At 39.4% G+C, this 16,403-nt stretch overlaps 2 protein-coding genes across 11 annotated transcripts in view; one reads left to right on the top strand and one right to left on the bottom strand.

The window, feature by feature from the left end:
* Positions 1-3,845: 3,845 nt before the first annotated feature.
* tsnaxip1 (translin-associated factor X interacting protein 1) lies at positions 3,846-10,385 on the bottom strand. Of its 3 annotated transcripts, none has more exons than XM_020604273.1 (10): positions 10,093-10,385; positions 9,865-9,973; positions 9,557-9,697; positions 9,356-9,449; positions 8,751-8,947; positions 8,269-8,410; positions 6,268-6,431; positions 6,033-6,146; positions 5,218-5,332; positions 3,846-5,000 (listed from the first exon to the last, which is right to left on the bottom strand). In XM_020604273.1, exons 1-10 carry the CDS (start codon positions 10,146-10,148, stop codon positions 4,990-4,992), a joined length of 1,143 nt encoding a protein of 380 aa, XP_020459929.1. In that variant the 5' UTR covers positions 10,149-10,385; the 3' UTR covers positions 3,846-4,989. The 3 variants fall into 3 exon arrangements, with proteins under 3 accessions (XP_020459929.1, XP_020459928.1, XP_020459930.1); XM_020604272.1 differs by having other exon boundaries at positions 6,268-6,434; positions 10,093-10,379; XM_020604274.1 differs by lacking the exon at positions 5,218-5,332 and having other exon boundaries at positions 6,268-6,434; positions 10,093-10,370.
* Positions 9,916-16,403, top strand: part of ranbp10 (RAN binding protein 10) — a 42,986-nt gene continuing 36,498 nt past the window's right edge. For 2 of the 8 annotated variants that reach the window (XM_020604265.1, XM_020604264.1), the window contains exon 1: positions 10,715-11,197. In XM_020604265.1, the coding sequence (XP_020459921.1) occupies positions 10,999-11,197 (199 nt within the window). In that variant the 5' untranslated portion in view covers positions 10,715-10,998. Of the gene's footprint in view, positions 9,995-10,703; positions 11,198-11,430; positions 11,662-11,861; positions 12,037-16,403 lie in introns of those variants that run through there. The other 6 variants (XM_020604267.1, XM_020604270.1, XM_020604266.1 and 3 more) reach the window with 6 other exon arrangements.

Below are 16,403 nucleotides of genomic sequence, written 5' to 3'. Positions count from 1 at the left end.
TGTGTATACATTAGGAAACTGCTGCTTTAATTACATACAACTGTGTCAAATATCAAGACTGTGATTATCACATGCAAGAGGCTACCCAGCAGGTGTTTGTGCTTAAAGTGTATCGCAGCTTGGCCTCCCTTTTGGAAGAGCCTGATGGGCCACTGGCTCCTGGCCTAGTGTGACACCCATTGACATACAGTGGCAAGAAAAAGTATGTGAACATTTTGGAATTTTATGGTTTTTTGCATTAATTTGTCATAAAATGTGATCTTATCTTCATCTAAGTCAAGAGTGCTGACGAATATAATGTGCCTAAATTAACAACAGATAAAAAAATGAATATTGAAGACACTCATTCACCATTCAAAATGGTAGTGTATAAAGTAAGTGAACCCCTGGAATTAATAACTGGTTGACCCCCCCTTGACAGCAATAACCTTAACCAGGTGCTTCCTGTAGCTCTCCATCAGACCTGCACATTGTTTAGGAGAAATTTTAGCCCATTCTTCCTGGCAAAACTGCTTTAGCGCCGTCATATTCTTTGGACGTTTCCTGTATATGGCTCCTCTTTGAATTAATAACTGGTTGACCCCCCCTTGACAGCAATAACCTTAACCAGGTGCTTCCTGTAGCTCTCCATCAGACCTGCACATTGTTTAGGAGAAATTTTAGCCCATTCTTCCTGGCAAAACTGCTTTAGCGCCGTCATATTCTTTGGACGTTTCCTGTATATGGCTCCTCTTTAAGTCATTCCATAGCATCTCTATTTGGTTGAGGTCTGCGCTCTGACTTGGCCACTCCAGAAGGCAGATTTTGTTTTTCTGAAGCCATTCTGTTGTGGACTTGCTCCAGTGTTTTTGGTCATTGTCCTGTTGACCATTGACCCAACGTCTACAGAGTTTCAGCTGATGTACAGACATTCAGCTCTCCAGCGCTATTTGATTTTGGTATTTTGACCCGGATCGTGTGTTTTGACAATTCTGTTCTGCCTTGTTTCGGACTGCTTCTATGTGTATCGGCTTAACGGACTTCCCTTTGGACCACGAACTTTGGATTTCTTGTATGTGTTTGCTGGCTCTGACCATGGACTATATCATCAACAGAGTTTCAGCTGATGTACAGACATTCAGCTCTCCAGCGCTATTTGATTTTGGTATTTTGACCCGGATCGTGTGTTTTGACAATTCTGTTCTGCCTTGTTTCGGACTGCTTCTATGTGTATCGGCTTAACGGACTTCCCTTTGGACCACGAACTTTGGATTTCTTGTATGTGTTTGCTGGCTCTGACCATGGACTATATCATCAATCTGTAAGTGTGTTTCGTGTGTTCACCGTGACTTGTCTTGTTTTAGTTAAGCGTTACTGTACTTAGTAAAGAGACGTTTATTCACTGGCAATTTAATAGAGTTCACCCGCGACATTATTGGCAGCTTCATGCGCTGATCCTGACACTTGTTCCACTAGCACTGTGGTTTTTATGGTTCTCAAAGACATGAAAGATCAGTATTTTTTTGTTATATTAGGCACATTATATTCGTCAGCACTCTTGACTTAGATGAAGATCAGATCACATTTTATGACAAATTAATGCAGTAAACCATGAAATTCCAAAAGGTTCATACTTTTTCTTGCCACTGTATATGTGTATGTTGACACCTACACGCGGCCTCAGCTGCCCCCCAGGCATTTCAAGTTTCTTTATCCACACAACAGCCTGAGACCTCAGATTCTGCAGGAATTATATCTTTTATGTAGAGGTGGAACTGATGAGAACAGGGATATGCACAGTATACGAAGAGTTAGTTCAGCATCTGAAGTTGTGTTGCTGTTGTAACCGGTCCCTATGTTCTAACATAATTACAAAGTTGTTTACTAGGTTTAATTACTGTTTATCCATACTCTGACATCCAGAGCCCAAATGTTTCCTATATGTTGTGTATTGGGTTGCGACCTCCAGCTCCGCCTTGTTTCTTCGTTTGTCATATAAATACGATATTGTCATACCCTCTTCCGTTTTGATATGTTCCATTGGGAAGAGGTCAGTTTATAATCCATTGTGATCCTTTTTTTCTTGTGCCCAGATCTTTATTTATACTTCTGTATAAACGATGACTGATACTCATGTATGTACTTTTATTACGCTGTTATGACATTTGGCGATGCTAATTACTTAGCTTTGTTCCGACAACGATGTATGCCAGTACACTAACGTGCGTGTGTGCGTGTGTGGAGAGAGGGAGAGAGTTCCCGCAGCACATGCTAGGTGCTGATTATTTCATGTTGTCAGATTAAACGGAGCGCGCCTCCAAACGCAGTCCTGGTGTTTCGTGGGTCCTTCAGCCACCACACACGCCCCAGCACGACACAACGTAGGAGTCAACTGGTCACACTGTTATATTGCAAATACTTGGAGATGTTTTGTTAAAGGAAACGGCAGAATCAATTAGCAGTACACAGTAATTAAACCGTTGCAACTTGCTAGTTCACAGCAATGAATGAAGTCTTTTACTGAAGCACGGTTCCTGTCAGAGGCCTATATGTGCACATGCTGACCAGCTGGGTTTGAAGAAAATGCTGTCTCTTCCCCACTGGGCAATTTTGAGTCTCCAGTTAACCTAACCTGCATGTCTTTGACTGTAGAAGGAAGTCAGAGATGACTTTTCCAGTTCATGTTGCTATACTACATCCACAGTTGTCTCCCAACTTTAGACTTACTAAGCGTTCTAATGTATTTCAACTCGGTGTTTTGGTTTTCCAGACTGTAGATTTACTTTTGTTTGGCTCCTATTAGCAATTTTTAGTAGTAGTAGGCAGTTTCAGTGTAAAACCTCTAATAAACTAACTGTACACTTCCTGCCTAGCAGCAAACAGACACATGATTCAAAATCAATGCTTATGTTCTATAGATGCTATAATTAAAAATAAGTTTGTTAAATTGATTTAAAATGTTTTATGTTTTCACCACCTTCAGAGCCTCATGGTATCACCAGACTATGGCTATAGAATTGTTTTACGGCAAATATTTCTGAATTTATCTTTTTTTTTTTCCTTTTAAATCTAAAATCGGTTTTTAGGAGGAAAACCTTTTGTGTAGGGCTGTCCCAAATGGCAATTTTTGGGCTCTGAATACTCATATGCTAAAATTGAAAACGGATTTATCTACTAAAATATTTGAGTCCAGCCCTACTTCTGTCACACATGAATCCTAGCAGAAAGTAGAACTATATAAAAAGAAATTTGTTCTGTGTATTAAAATTTCATTAACAGTTCTCTCCCACATCTATTAGAGTTGTGAAAGATTTAAGTGCAGCTGTGACATGCTGTTATGTACAAGTTAATATATAGGCCTATGCATTAATCAATTTTGAGGAAAACACTTTGTATGTGTGTTTTACTTAAACTTTGGCATCAGCTCAAAGAGGCTAATAAGGGCATGGCTAAACTAAAGCACCCCACCTTAACCTTGACCTGCTTCTCAGAAAACTCCCTAAACACGTCTTGCCCTGGACTTCCACACCAACCTTCTTTACATCACTTTGACATGGGTACACTGTGTGTGCATACGTGGTTCATGTCATGGGGGCATTGGCGGGAGTCTTGCGTTACAGCCATAACTTAGGTATGTTTTGTTGTCTCAGTCTGTCCAGGTACTGCTACTAAACAGGGTTTACAAAGTGCTTTACAGAAAATAAAACATAATAGTGAAATAAAACACAGTCTAAAGGAGAATAAAAAGTATGATAAAAGATCACAGGAAGGCCAGTTTGTAAAATGTGTTTTAAGAAGCATTTAAAAAAAAGATCAGACACAGCCAACCTGAAAAGAACCAACTATTTTTACACAATCTTGTTGGGTTTTTTTTTTGTCTCTGTTGCTCTTGCTACTACTGGACATGACACTTATAAACCTCTCATTTCATAAGAGCCCTCTTTTCCCAGTGGTTACTGAAATGCTTTTCTCTGGGGAAGTGGTCAGATTTACACAGAGAAGATCAATCAGAACCCAAAAAAGGGCATTTCTTAAGATACTGCAAAATCAGGATTGGCTTTTGTTGGCTCATTATGCTGATAGTGAAGAAGCAGACCCAACAGCTCTGAATGGGATACTCAGTTTTCTGCAGGTGACTGACGCTTCAGTGTCAGATCTTGACAATGACAAGACTTTTGGCTCCATGAGGACCACTCATTCTGATAATGCAATGAGCTGTCACTAGTCTGTGAGGTGCGCATGAATGAAACCTACTTGGAGAGATACTGCCCTTTCTTCAGGGTTTTCCTGTAAGTAAGCATGTAAGAATTCTGCACTAATGTGAAATAGTTCCTCTTCCCTATACTGTTTATCAAGAATTATCTTTTAGAAGTAGGGTTTTCATCAAACCATTGCTCTCTAGGTTAAAGTAATGTTCATGTAAGACCAGCCTTTTTCAGAATTGTAGAGATGCTGTTCTATCATAGCTCTTTTGTTTTCTCTAATAATGATTTGTTTGAGACTTAGGTCTCCAGTAACTAAATGTAATATATATGTGTGTGTGTGTGTGTGTGTGTGTGTGTGTGTGTGTGTGTGTGTGTATATCAAGAGCTGGAGGGAAGGCTGCTGTACCAAATTTTGCAAGCTGTTGGAGCATTGAAGTAAAAAAAATTAAAAAAAATCAGTCTTCCAAGCTGAGCAGAAGACTATTCAAAAGCTCAATATATTTTAAAAAATTGTTTTAATTTGACATTTCTTTACTGAAACGGCCACATTAGTATTTGTGGCCATAATTTCTGTTAATGTTAAAGTTAAATTTCTTCACCAAATGAGAGCACAAAGGTCTTATTTTGCAGAGTACATAAACTAAAATCAGCCTGAAAAGACAGTGAACCTCAGTGAATCTCTCCTGATATGTACCAAGCTGTCGCATCTCTGGGAAGAGATGGTGTTAACTGCTGTCTGGTTCGCTCTGAGTCGCAGCCACCAGCTCATTTATTTCTTCATCTGACTTAAGAGGGAATGCTGTCCTCAGGGCTGTCCTATGTACATACACATATACACAAAAGACAGTTTGGTGAGAGAGAAACATATACAGCAACAGGAAACATCATATTATGGAGAGGTTTTTCTGTTTCTGAATTAAGGATCTAAAGGTAGATGTCAGATTGTAAAGCCCTCTGAGGATATTTTGTGATTTTTGGGCTACATAAATAAAGCTGACTTGACTACAATTGTGTGTGCATCTATTTATATCACCTAAACTCCTGGACAGTAAGTGTGCTGCTCTCAGAGATACAGTATCAGAGTTGATTGGCTCTTTTAACTGGCTATACCGAATCTGGCTTTGTCCTTGAGACACACATTCATCCATCTGGAAAAAACAAATAAAATTTAAAAGGAACAGTATAGCATTTGGGGAAATTCTCTTGCTTTTTATGCCTCAGAACCAGAGATGGCTGCAGTCGGAGGCATTATGCTTTCGGAGTGTGTGCCTGTCTGGCCCATTCTTGTGAACTCGATATCTCAGGAACACCTTGAGGGAATTTCTTCAAATTTGGCTCAAATGTCCACTTGAACTCAAGGATGAACTGATTAGCGTTTGGTGGCCTTATGTTCCTGGTAGTCCAATGCAAACTCTTTGGTTTTAACTGATATTGAGCTCCAGGTGATTGTCACTGATTGTGACAAAGCTCTCAATCAGTCCTTTGTACTCCTCTAAGTCCTTTGTACTCCTTAGTCTCTAAGTGGAGACAGCTTGTTTCTCACTGTAAGAATCATACATGTCAGTATAGTGATAACTTACAATATAACGCTCAGCAACAAAATGAATAAGCATGTCACCCACCTATTATTAAAACATTTCTTTATGCAAGGTCGGTCTAAATTTCTTTATCAAATTTGTGCACCTTCATTAATACTTTTAGGAACTTTTGGTGTTGCAAAATCCAATTCTACATTAGCAAATATACTGCCACACATTTACACACCATTGCCTTTAGAATCAAATTTGAAGAAACCCAATTTCATTGAGACTCACCACAACACACTGTAACCACCAATAGATCATGTACCTGCAAGGTGGTGGAGTCATGTATCTCAGCGTGCACTTTGCCTCTTTTATGGAGTTCTAGCAGGGTGTCATACTCTCTCTTCAAGCAATTAAAGTCACCCTGCAGTGTCTTCAACTAGACAGCAAATAGAAAAATAGAAATAAAAGAATATGATGAAGACTGACAATAGCTTAATGTCATTATTTATGTGTATTTGTACCTGCATGCATTTACTGTATGTGTCTAAATGAGTTACCTGCAGGAGAGTCTGTCTGTGTGTTTGTTCCAGGGTGTCGCACTTCAGTTGAGGGACAACATCCCAGTACTCCGCCTTCATCCTGTTGAGCTCCTCCTGCACTTTAGTCAGGTCTTCCTGACACACCTTCAGAGAAAGCTGCAGCTCCACTGGGTCCTTTTCCTCTTCTTTCACAAGGAAAAACAAAAACAAAAAACCACAATCTTATTTGTAGCTAGTTATATCTGCGTTATATATATTTATGTTTGTGTATTAGTTACATTTATATTTGTGTTATACATAGTTATGTTTGTGTATTAGTTAATATTTATATTTGTTATACATAGTTATGTTTGTGTATTAGTTACATTTATATTTGTGTTATACATAGTTATGTTTGTGTATTAGTTAATATTTATATTTGTTATACATAGTTATGTTTGTGTATTAGTTACATTTATATTTGTAGCTAGTTGTAACTAGTTATATATTTAGGTATTTGGTTGAGTCGCTTATTTAGCAATGACTTTTTCACTGAGCACTGAAATACATTATTCGAATGAATAGTTTGACATTTTAGAAAATGCACCTATTCACTTGCTGAGAGGTCGATGAGAAGATCAATACCACTCTTGAGTTTGTACAGTAAATATGTAGCTGGAGCCAGGTGGACCATTTCTCAGCTGTGCATAGTGCATAAAACAAACCAGATAAAAGTGTTCAATAGTGAGCTTTAAGGAATGATGGAAAGGAATGATTTTTGAAAAATGTTTATTTAACCATGTTACATGTGAGAAGCTTTTCTACATTGGCAAGAACCTGGCAAGTGCCTCTCAGATAAGAACTTTAAAAGACTGCTCATGTGTTATATAAACAATAGATTCTGCTCTGACAAGTAAAGACCAATGTTCAAGCTGTTCACATAAAAAGGTGCCAAATGAAGACTGTTGTTGTCAAGATTGTACCAGTTAGATGTTACAAAACTGATAAGTAGGACAACAGGTCCATTTTTAAATCCGAAGTCAGTCAAACAGTGTACAAAATCCAGATTTGTTTAAAACAAAAATATAGCATTCCTTAGAATTTTGATCATTATGAAAAGCCCATAATAAAATTGCTTGATTTAGGTTTAGGTCCCAGGTAATCCCATTTTTGCTGGGATGTGACTTTTTGTACTATATTTTGTTATGATTTTATATCACATTAATCATTTCCCACTGTGCAGACACACATGTGGCTCTTTAGGAAGCTTAAACATAATTTAAAATACATGGACGTCGCTCTGGATGGGATTGAAATCACAGGAGAGCCGGCAGGTTCACAGAATAAAATTGCAGCTGTATCATTACAAGTGTGGGGGTGACAAATTACCAACATGCACCCCGGATAGAATTAAACTCAATGACCTGTGCAGGTCAGGTTTCTAGACTAAAAACTCTTTCTTTCCCTCTGCCATCAGACTCCTAAACAGCTGACAGGAGATTATTACCAAGAAATACGTCATGTAATGATGTACTGTCGACCTGTACTGTTTATATTCTCATGCATAATTGCACCTTCAGTGTTGACTACTGCACATACAGCTCCCATGTAGCATACATGCTCTTATTATATTCTTATATACTGTATATTTATTACATCTCTTCATTTGCTGCTTAAAGTGCCTTAGATTGTGTGTTACTTATTTATCTACTTTATATTTCATTTGTATTGTGTGGCATTCATGTGGAAGGCAAAGTAAGAATTTCATTGTACAGGGAAACACGTTTCCTAACTGTGCATATGACAAATAAACACTTTGACCTGACCTTGACCTTAACATACACACTGTCAATTTCATAATTTTTACAAAGTAGTTTGTGCTACTTTTTTAAGTAGCTTTAGTTAACCAAACTAGATTTCTCCCTAGAATAGCTTTGCTGTAGTTCAACTTCTTCCAGTGTGTAGTAACTGATTGCAACGCTATGCTTTCAAGTAGCTTCCATAACACTGTGAATAATCAACAAATAGTTGCAGCTCTACCTGCATTTTCATAGGCAGAATGCTCCTCCTTCGCAGAGCCTCTTGTTTGCTCATTGAGCTGCCAGATTAGCAACTTGCGGGCCTCACACTCATACCGGTACTTCACATACTGGTTAGACAGTTCAGACTGTAGATGGTCCACCTGGAGTGAAAAAGAGGAGAATGGGGTGTGGAGAGACAAGATAGTGATAATCTACTAGCCACCTTACAATCTGAACTGATTCATTCTTTTGATAAGAGCCATAAATAGCTTTTTCATACATATGTGCCTGCCTGAGTCTACTCCAGCTTCCTCCCACAGTGTAGTGCATGTCTTATGCAGATTAGGTTAATCAGTGACTCTAAATTGCCCCTAGTTAGAAATGTGAATGCCAGTGGTTGACTGTCTCTATGTGTTGGCCCTGTAATAGACTGGCAGCCTGTCCAGAGTAATAAATGAATAAATAAATAAATAGTTAGAGCACCACAAATATGTCATGTACCACTGCCTGCATGGCCTTTTCTTTCTCCCTCATGGCATCAATGTTCCTCTGTAGTTCCTGCTTCTCCCTTTTCAAGGCTCCAATTTCAGTGTGCTCCTCTTCCCAGTGAGCTAGAATCTTCCTGTCACATTCCTCTGTCACCAGCCTCAGATGGGATCGCAGTGGTTTCAGTTCTCGGATTTGATTCTGCTGATATGCTGAACAAATGTATAATACATGTTAAAGGATCTATTACAAAACTTTAGGGTTGAAATGATTAATATTGACAGTATACTGAATAAGCCCTTTAGTAAGCTTCTTCAGCTCAAACATACAGTATGTTTAATTTTTCTCATATCATTGTAAATTAAATCCATTATGATTTATGAGTGGTCAGCCCAGTGATAAGACTGTCAAGGGTATACCTCGCCTCAAGCCCAAAATCGACTGGGGTTGACTTCTTTGTTGAAGTTTATTTCCTCCTTTTGTCAAAGGCTGCTTTTCCATATACAGTATCTTATAGCACTTACAGAACCTATTTAGAGTAATTGTTATAATTGTGTAATTCTTTAGAAATTAAAAATGATCAGACAGGCTTACAGTGACCTAATTGTAAAAATACTGACCTAAAGTGTTTTCATATTCCTTTTTGATGGCAGAGAGAAGTGGTTGATAAGTTTTGAACTCTTTGATGAAACAACCAAAGACTTTGCGGTAGACCTGTGGCCAAAGCAGATTAAGATATCTAGTTACCATGATGAGAAACTGTGTGCATGGCAGTTCTCCTGGTTTAATTGTAAAACAACAACAAAACAAAAATACATCACCTGTAGTTTCAGTTCCTGATATTCTGGCTCATGTGGGTTGATCATGTGCAGCCTCTTCTTCACATAGCTCTCCAGCTGCATCAGGAGTTGGGGCTTTCTTCCTGGGCTTGCATAAATGTAACTGCTTCCTGTCCAGGATAACTTCAGTGTTCACCATACGCATACGTGTGCAGAAAGGATGGGCCAGTGAAAGAATATTTTAACAAATAACATTTACAGAAATCAAATTACTGGAGTTGTTATTCGTTTTCAATAACATAAAGTAAGCTTACTGACGGGTTTTATGAATCTGTAAGTGGCTTTCTTACCTTTCTCGCTGAAGATGGTTGGGCAAAAACAGCTTTAACACTTTCTTCTTCTTGGCTCTCCTTTGACGTGGGAAGAGTGCATTTTTGTGCACTATGGTCAGTTGTAAGTCTAAAATAAAAAGAAACAAAGGTAAGCTGAGTTTAACAGTTTAGTTTAGCGTTTGCTAGTCAAGCTATATGTTAATAGTTAAAATGTTTTCGCTGTACGTGAACATCTTTATTACTTGCCTTTGTTTTTGTGACGGCGTTAGAGGTGGAAATTTAATATCTTTGTGTGGTGACATCTTTAGCGACTATATGAAGGCTATATAAAAATGTAAAACGCTCTTGCTTGTATAACATGCTGAATTGGTTCCGTTTAGCACTGAAGATCACCACAGCACTGTAGTACGGTTTCTATGGTAACAAGGACGGGCATGCAAGAAGACCCCACTTAGTAGTCCGCGGCGCGCCCAACTTATTTTCACACTGCAAAGAGATGATCTTTTATTGTAAAGGTTTAAATAGATATCTATAATATCATTAATCATGACAAGTGCTAGTAGCAAATATATGATTAATAACGAATCTAAAGGGTAACTTACTTTATAAATATCACAGATCTGCACCTTCAATCAATTACAAAGTAATATAAAAGTTGTTTTTTAGGAATAAACATTTTGAAAATATTACACTTTGTTTTCGTTCTTAAAGTTATAGTGATATAAATTATCTTCATATAGCTAGCAAAGATAAGACCTATTTATGTTCCACTTTCTCTCATAGTTGAGACACGTATAGATGAGAGATGAAGGTTAAACTATATGATGTTATTTTAAAACTGGCTGTAACAGCCCCTGCGGAAAAACTACAATTCCTTGCTACGTTTCTCAGTGGAAGCCGTAAACCAAGGTATCGTAGTGGAGCTGTGTACTCATTTCTAGTTACATTAGCAGAAAAGTAAGCGCGCAGCTAAACTACAGTACCCACACGGCATTGTTCCAGCCTACAGTACATTCTGCTTATCCGGGGATGTCACACCGCTGCTATTTTCTCCCCTCAGTCCCTCTCACTCTCAGCCTAGAGCTCCAGCGGACTGACACTTGTCTTTGGATAGAAAGAAACGAACAATAAGATACCAGACAGAGGCCAAAAATGGCAGAGCTTGGAGCGGGAAGCCTGGCTTTAGGGGATCCTGCTTTTAATTACCAGGAGCACGAGCTGAACGAGCGGCTGAAACGACTCTACCCGGCTGTGAACGAGGAAGAGACCCCTTTACCCCGATCCTGGAGCCCCAAGGATAAATACAGCTACATTGGGCTGTCACAGAACAACCTGCGGGTCCATTACAAAGGTTAGAGAGCTGGCACGGTCCTGATGGGTCCAAACAACTAGTCACGGCAGCAGAAGGTCTCAGCTCAAACCTGTCACTGTACTGTCGCGGACGAGGTCTCTCTCGCTCGCACACACGCGCGCATACACACTCACACACAGCATAGGATGTTGTCTGTGTGTTTGTATGTACAGTCCTGGTAAATCTAGTCTGAGCTGCCTCTCCTGTCCTATAACCTTGCTTTGTTTCACAAATGAGCAGAGGAATGCCCGAAATGGGTGTCAGTGAACTCGCTAACCCTGACAGTTGGTCGTATTACCACCACACCGAAATTCACCTTCTACACAAAGGCTGTCCTTTGTTTATTTGCCGTTTTGACGTTATATGATCGCATTAAACTGACTCTGCATCTGTTGTTCTCCATAGTTTGCACTGCATTGGAGTGGAAGGGGGGTACTGGTAGCAACAACGACGCACAGACGGGGGTTTGTCAATAAGCTAATGGTCTATATCAAACAAAAGCTAGCTAACAGCAAGCTATCTCTTAAGCAAATACAGTTGTTAGCTCTGTGGCTAACTAGCTAACTTAGCTGTTCCTAGTGACTAATACTGTATTGATAACAGCAGGATAATCTAGCTACATCATGGGCACGAGCCAAACTTATTAACCCTTTACAATGCACAGTGAGTGTAATGTTGTAATTGTTTAGTTTTTAATACAGCAAGGACCAAAGTACAAAATAGGACAGAATGGCAGTTGTGCTTTCTCGCGTGATTTTAGTGGCAGTCTTCTAGAAGTCTTTTCCAGAATTCGTAAATCTCTTTTGTTGCCTGGAACCAAGCGGCCCAACTCCGTTCAGGTCTGTGTGTTCCCTAAGCACCACAACAGTCTTATTTCCAGCAGTCTTATGTCTCCAGCAGGCAGCCAACCCGTACTTAACAGCCGCTGACTGAGGGAGTGGGCCTTTGCGCATTACATTAAGCTAAATGTACCGATCTTGTAATATACCTGTAGTATCTACAGACTCTGGTATTTTCACAGTAGCGGCAACTTTGCTCGCCACACGGGGCATTTATTTGAATGGCTTAATGCCGTCAGTACGATGTGCCAGCGCTGTCAGATGGATTATCTTACGCATCCAGGTCCTAAATCAAACAAAGTGACATCTGTGTAAAGTCATGTACCCCATTTTTTGACTGCTATGTTATTTTTTTCGCCAAGCGTCACGTAAGGGCAGCCCCCAGTAGCAGGACAGCTAGCGCTGCATCTCAGGCTGTGAGAAATCTCCACAGAGGCATTGGGAGGCCACTTTGGGCCCTGTCGGCTGTTTGTCAGTGAAGCATGCAAAGGATGAGAGCATGCAGGCAGGCTGTGTAACCTATTTTGAAATGCCTCTTTTCTATACATCTTATAATGGTCCTGCCCTTTGTGATTAGCAGAGAAAAACTGTTATTTGTTTAAATCAAGGCTCCTAGGCAGATATAACCCACAGATGATTTAATGCACACTGTAATTGGTGACATCTGATATGAACAATGGTTAAAGTTGATGTAAGCCTACTTGCTGTTTATAAGTGGAGTAGATTTACATAATGCAGAATTTGTTTGTGGCTGCTCCATGTTCATGGTGTGACAAAGGTTACCTACCAGTAATCAGTGTTATTGAGATTATAGCATTTTGAATTACCCAAGAACTTGTCACAGCTGTGACATTGGCACAAAATGATGAACAGAGTAATGTATTTAAGATTAGACACCTCATTTTATGTTAGGGTAGAGCACTGAGTCTTTATGTCTATGAAAAGGTGCCCAGATTAAGTGACTCTGCTCAGTTGTTCAGCAATTATATATTAATAGGTCTGCTCTGGAGTGTATAGGATAATATTTCTCCCCTTGTCTGCTCTAGCTCATGCTCTGTTCCTTCACCCTTGTGGTTTGGATGCTATTTTGACCAGTGTGCCAATTTTCTCTGTTCAAGGCCACAATGTGACTACCTAGTGCTGTTGTGCACAGACATAGATTAATCATTTCAGCAGACAGATAAATAAATAAACATCATACCATATCATATATAAACAAATATTTTGACTTGGTGCCTATCAATACCTCAACTGAGTGATTTTATTTTTTACACTCCAACTTTGTACAGATTAAGGCACCCTGCAATCCAAAGCAATGCCATAACATAACATAACTGAGCCTCCTCCATGTTTCTTTGGAAGCTTCATTTTTTTCATTTTTTTTCTTCTTCGCAAAGCTGATGTGACTCACCAAAAGCTCAAATTTTGTTTCATTTGTATAAAGGTCGTTCTTCCAAAAGCATTGTCATTCATATTAGCAGACTCTCGTCAGTTTTTAACATTTGTGAGTCTTCTTCTAATTTAGAAAGTGACATACATTGTGGTGCAACTGGACACTATTAACAATTGTGTAATCTTCCTCTTTGTATTAACTCCCAGAGAAGTTGATAACTTTTTCAATTTAAATAGGCAGAACAACTGATTATAATATTTGTGGGACATTGACTGAAAATAACAGCTGCTTGAAATATCACTGAGATCCATTTATTTATCTCCACTTGTCAGAGGTACCCATAATTTTGTTCAGGCCATTTTTGAAGATCTTTATAGAATAAGCAAGAATTCAGAAAAACCAAAGGCATGCAGCTATGCATGACAAAAGTGCTTTAAACTTCAACACTGTTCAGACAGAATGTAGCCTTGTTTCAGAGATGTGCAAGGGCGCTAACACTTAGGCTGTAGCCACATCTGTACATATATTAATCATAAGAGTTAGCTAACCTTGCTAATCATGCCATGTTGCTAACCATTTAATCTATTTTAAGATGCAATCTTATCTATTACTATGTCATAAAATTGGAGTAGGTGGATAGCAGCAACCTGTAGCATGTGGTGCAGATTTTTAGTAGGAGAGGTCAGAGGGGAAACTCTACTTCTCTGATTCTATCCTGATGTTCACTCCCCAGAGACCATGGTAAGGTGTTTATCAAAAACTTTGCCACCTGTCAGAATCCGAATCAGAAGTCGAAAAAGCTTAATTGGCCAGGTATGTTGAACACATGAGAAATTTTACTTCAGTACAGTGTGCATATGCAGTGGTCTTCCAGGGCAAAGAGGAAATGATAAAACTGAGAACAAGAGAAGGAAAATAATGCAAACAAGAAAAAGAAATGTGCATTAGTATGATAAAAAAAGTATTTATAAATATAAAATATGTTTATCTACACACATTTCAGATGGAAGTTTCCAGATAGATTTATACAAAAGTATATTTTCAAGGTAAAGGGTTGTCATTTTGTTATACAGTCATGGGTTAAGTGTTCATCAGATGATGACTGGAGGATGAAACTGTCCATGTGTCTGGGAGTTTTGGCGTACAGTGACCTGTAGCACTGTCCAGAGGGGAGGAGTTCAAACTGTTTGTGTACAGGTCCAGCTTGCACTAAACAATATCCTTACCTTTGAACAATATTGTTGCTGCACTGATCAATATTTCTCTATTAACAATGGATGAAATGATGGCGTAAACTGAAAACTCACTCATGGCGACGGATCAGCAGAGAACTGTCACTATGTGGAGCCTCTGTGCATATTGCTTTAGTTGTCTGCATAAGTGAACATGTTCACACATTTAATGCATACAGTCATACATTTTAGATGTACCCATGCAGTTTGCACAAACCTTCAAGGACACTGGCAGATGATGAAATTCAGTGCAGGTCTACTTGTGGTTTACAGAAGTAGAATGGGAGAAAAATCCTTTAGCTAGCTTTCGGTTTGGGAGGCAGACACCCTCTCTACCTTTAAAATTAGGCTTGAAGCTTTGCTTTTGATAAACCCTATACTTAGGGTTGGTGAAGGTATCCCTGGCTCTAGAGCTATATGTTTCTGGTGAACAGTCACCAGCCATATGAACCTGCCAAGTGTTTGTTTGTTGTGTGCTGATGCTTGTCTTTTCTCTCTCCTCTATCCAGTCACCCCAGATAGCATACAGTAAAATTCATATGGTTCCACTGTATCCTACTTGCCCAGCACCAAACAAGTGACAAAATGAGCTGCTAGCTTGCGAACATATTGAAGAATGTAGCTGATAAAAAGCCAGACATTTCCCTGTCTGTCTTCCTCTTTCATGGTGAGAGGTCTAGGGATCATAACTGAAAACACCTGTGTGAATCTTCTGTGGCTGTATAGGGTCTTTACAACATGGGTCTTATTTTCAAAGTTTTGGTCATCATGCTATCCAGTCCATTTTTAGAGTTCTGTGTGGAATGTATCAGATTTGTTTTTTTCTCTCCTCACTGTTTTTTGTCAGACATGAGAATACCAAAGAATTTGTGACTGCAACAATTTTCTGGGAGAAGTAGTGTGTTATCTGACAGGGGTGCCAATATTTTTGGCCATGACTGTAGAACTGGCACATGGCTTTGGCCTTAACCTCTACCTAGACTGGGGCCTAACATCTGTTTGGAGCTAGAATGCAGATTACTTGTTAGTTGTTCTAACTCAGAACTTGGCATTTATGGACCAAACAATTTTTCACAGCAGACATTGTGTCTTGCCTCTTAACTTATAACAGTGGCTGTGTTCTGTTTAAGTGCACCAATAAACTGTGACAGTGAGCTGTGATACTAGACATAAATGGAGTTCAGGCATTAGGAATTTTAGTGTTGACACCTGTACTTTTTATACCATGACGACAAATGTCATGAAGAAGGTCTTTCCTAAAAAGACTGCAAGTATAGACTAAATGTGTGAACACTTATTGTTGCTATGGAGCCTTTTACTGCAGGCCATTTGAGGATGGCAATCAAAACACGGGATTGTCCTCTTTTGTTCACTTTAGCTAAAGTTTGATGGCTTGATAGAAGCAAGGAGGTACGAGTAAGAGGAAGGCAAGGTGTAAGTAAAACAGTTTGAATGGTGGTGATTCTTTTTTACCACCTACGTTCACACTGCAGGTCTTAATGCTCAGATCGGATTTTTTGCCGAAATCCGATTTTTTGTGCTGTTGTTCACACTGTCATTTAAATGCGACTGCCATCTGTCTCATGTGTGAACGGTATACGGCCCTGAGGTGACCCGCATGCGCATAAGAGGACGTGACGTCAGACGCAGCGTACTGTGTTTGCCAGTGGTCCCCAACCTTTTTATCACTGCAGACCGGTGAACGCTTGACAATTTTGCTGCTGCCCGGGGGGGGGGGGAGG

This window comes from Monopterus albus, unplaced genomic scaffold (genome assembly GCF_001952655.1).
Source record: "Monopterus albus unplaced genomic scaffold, M_albus_1.0 scaffold65.1, whole genome shotgun sequence".
NCBI classification, from domain to species: Eukaryota; Metazoa; Chordata; class Actinopteri; order Synbranchiformes; family Synbranchidae; genus Monopterus; species Monopterus albus.
The sequence above is the reverse complement of the archived record's forward strand: the minus strand, read 5'-3'. Positions and strand labels throughout refer to the sequence as shown.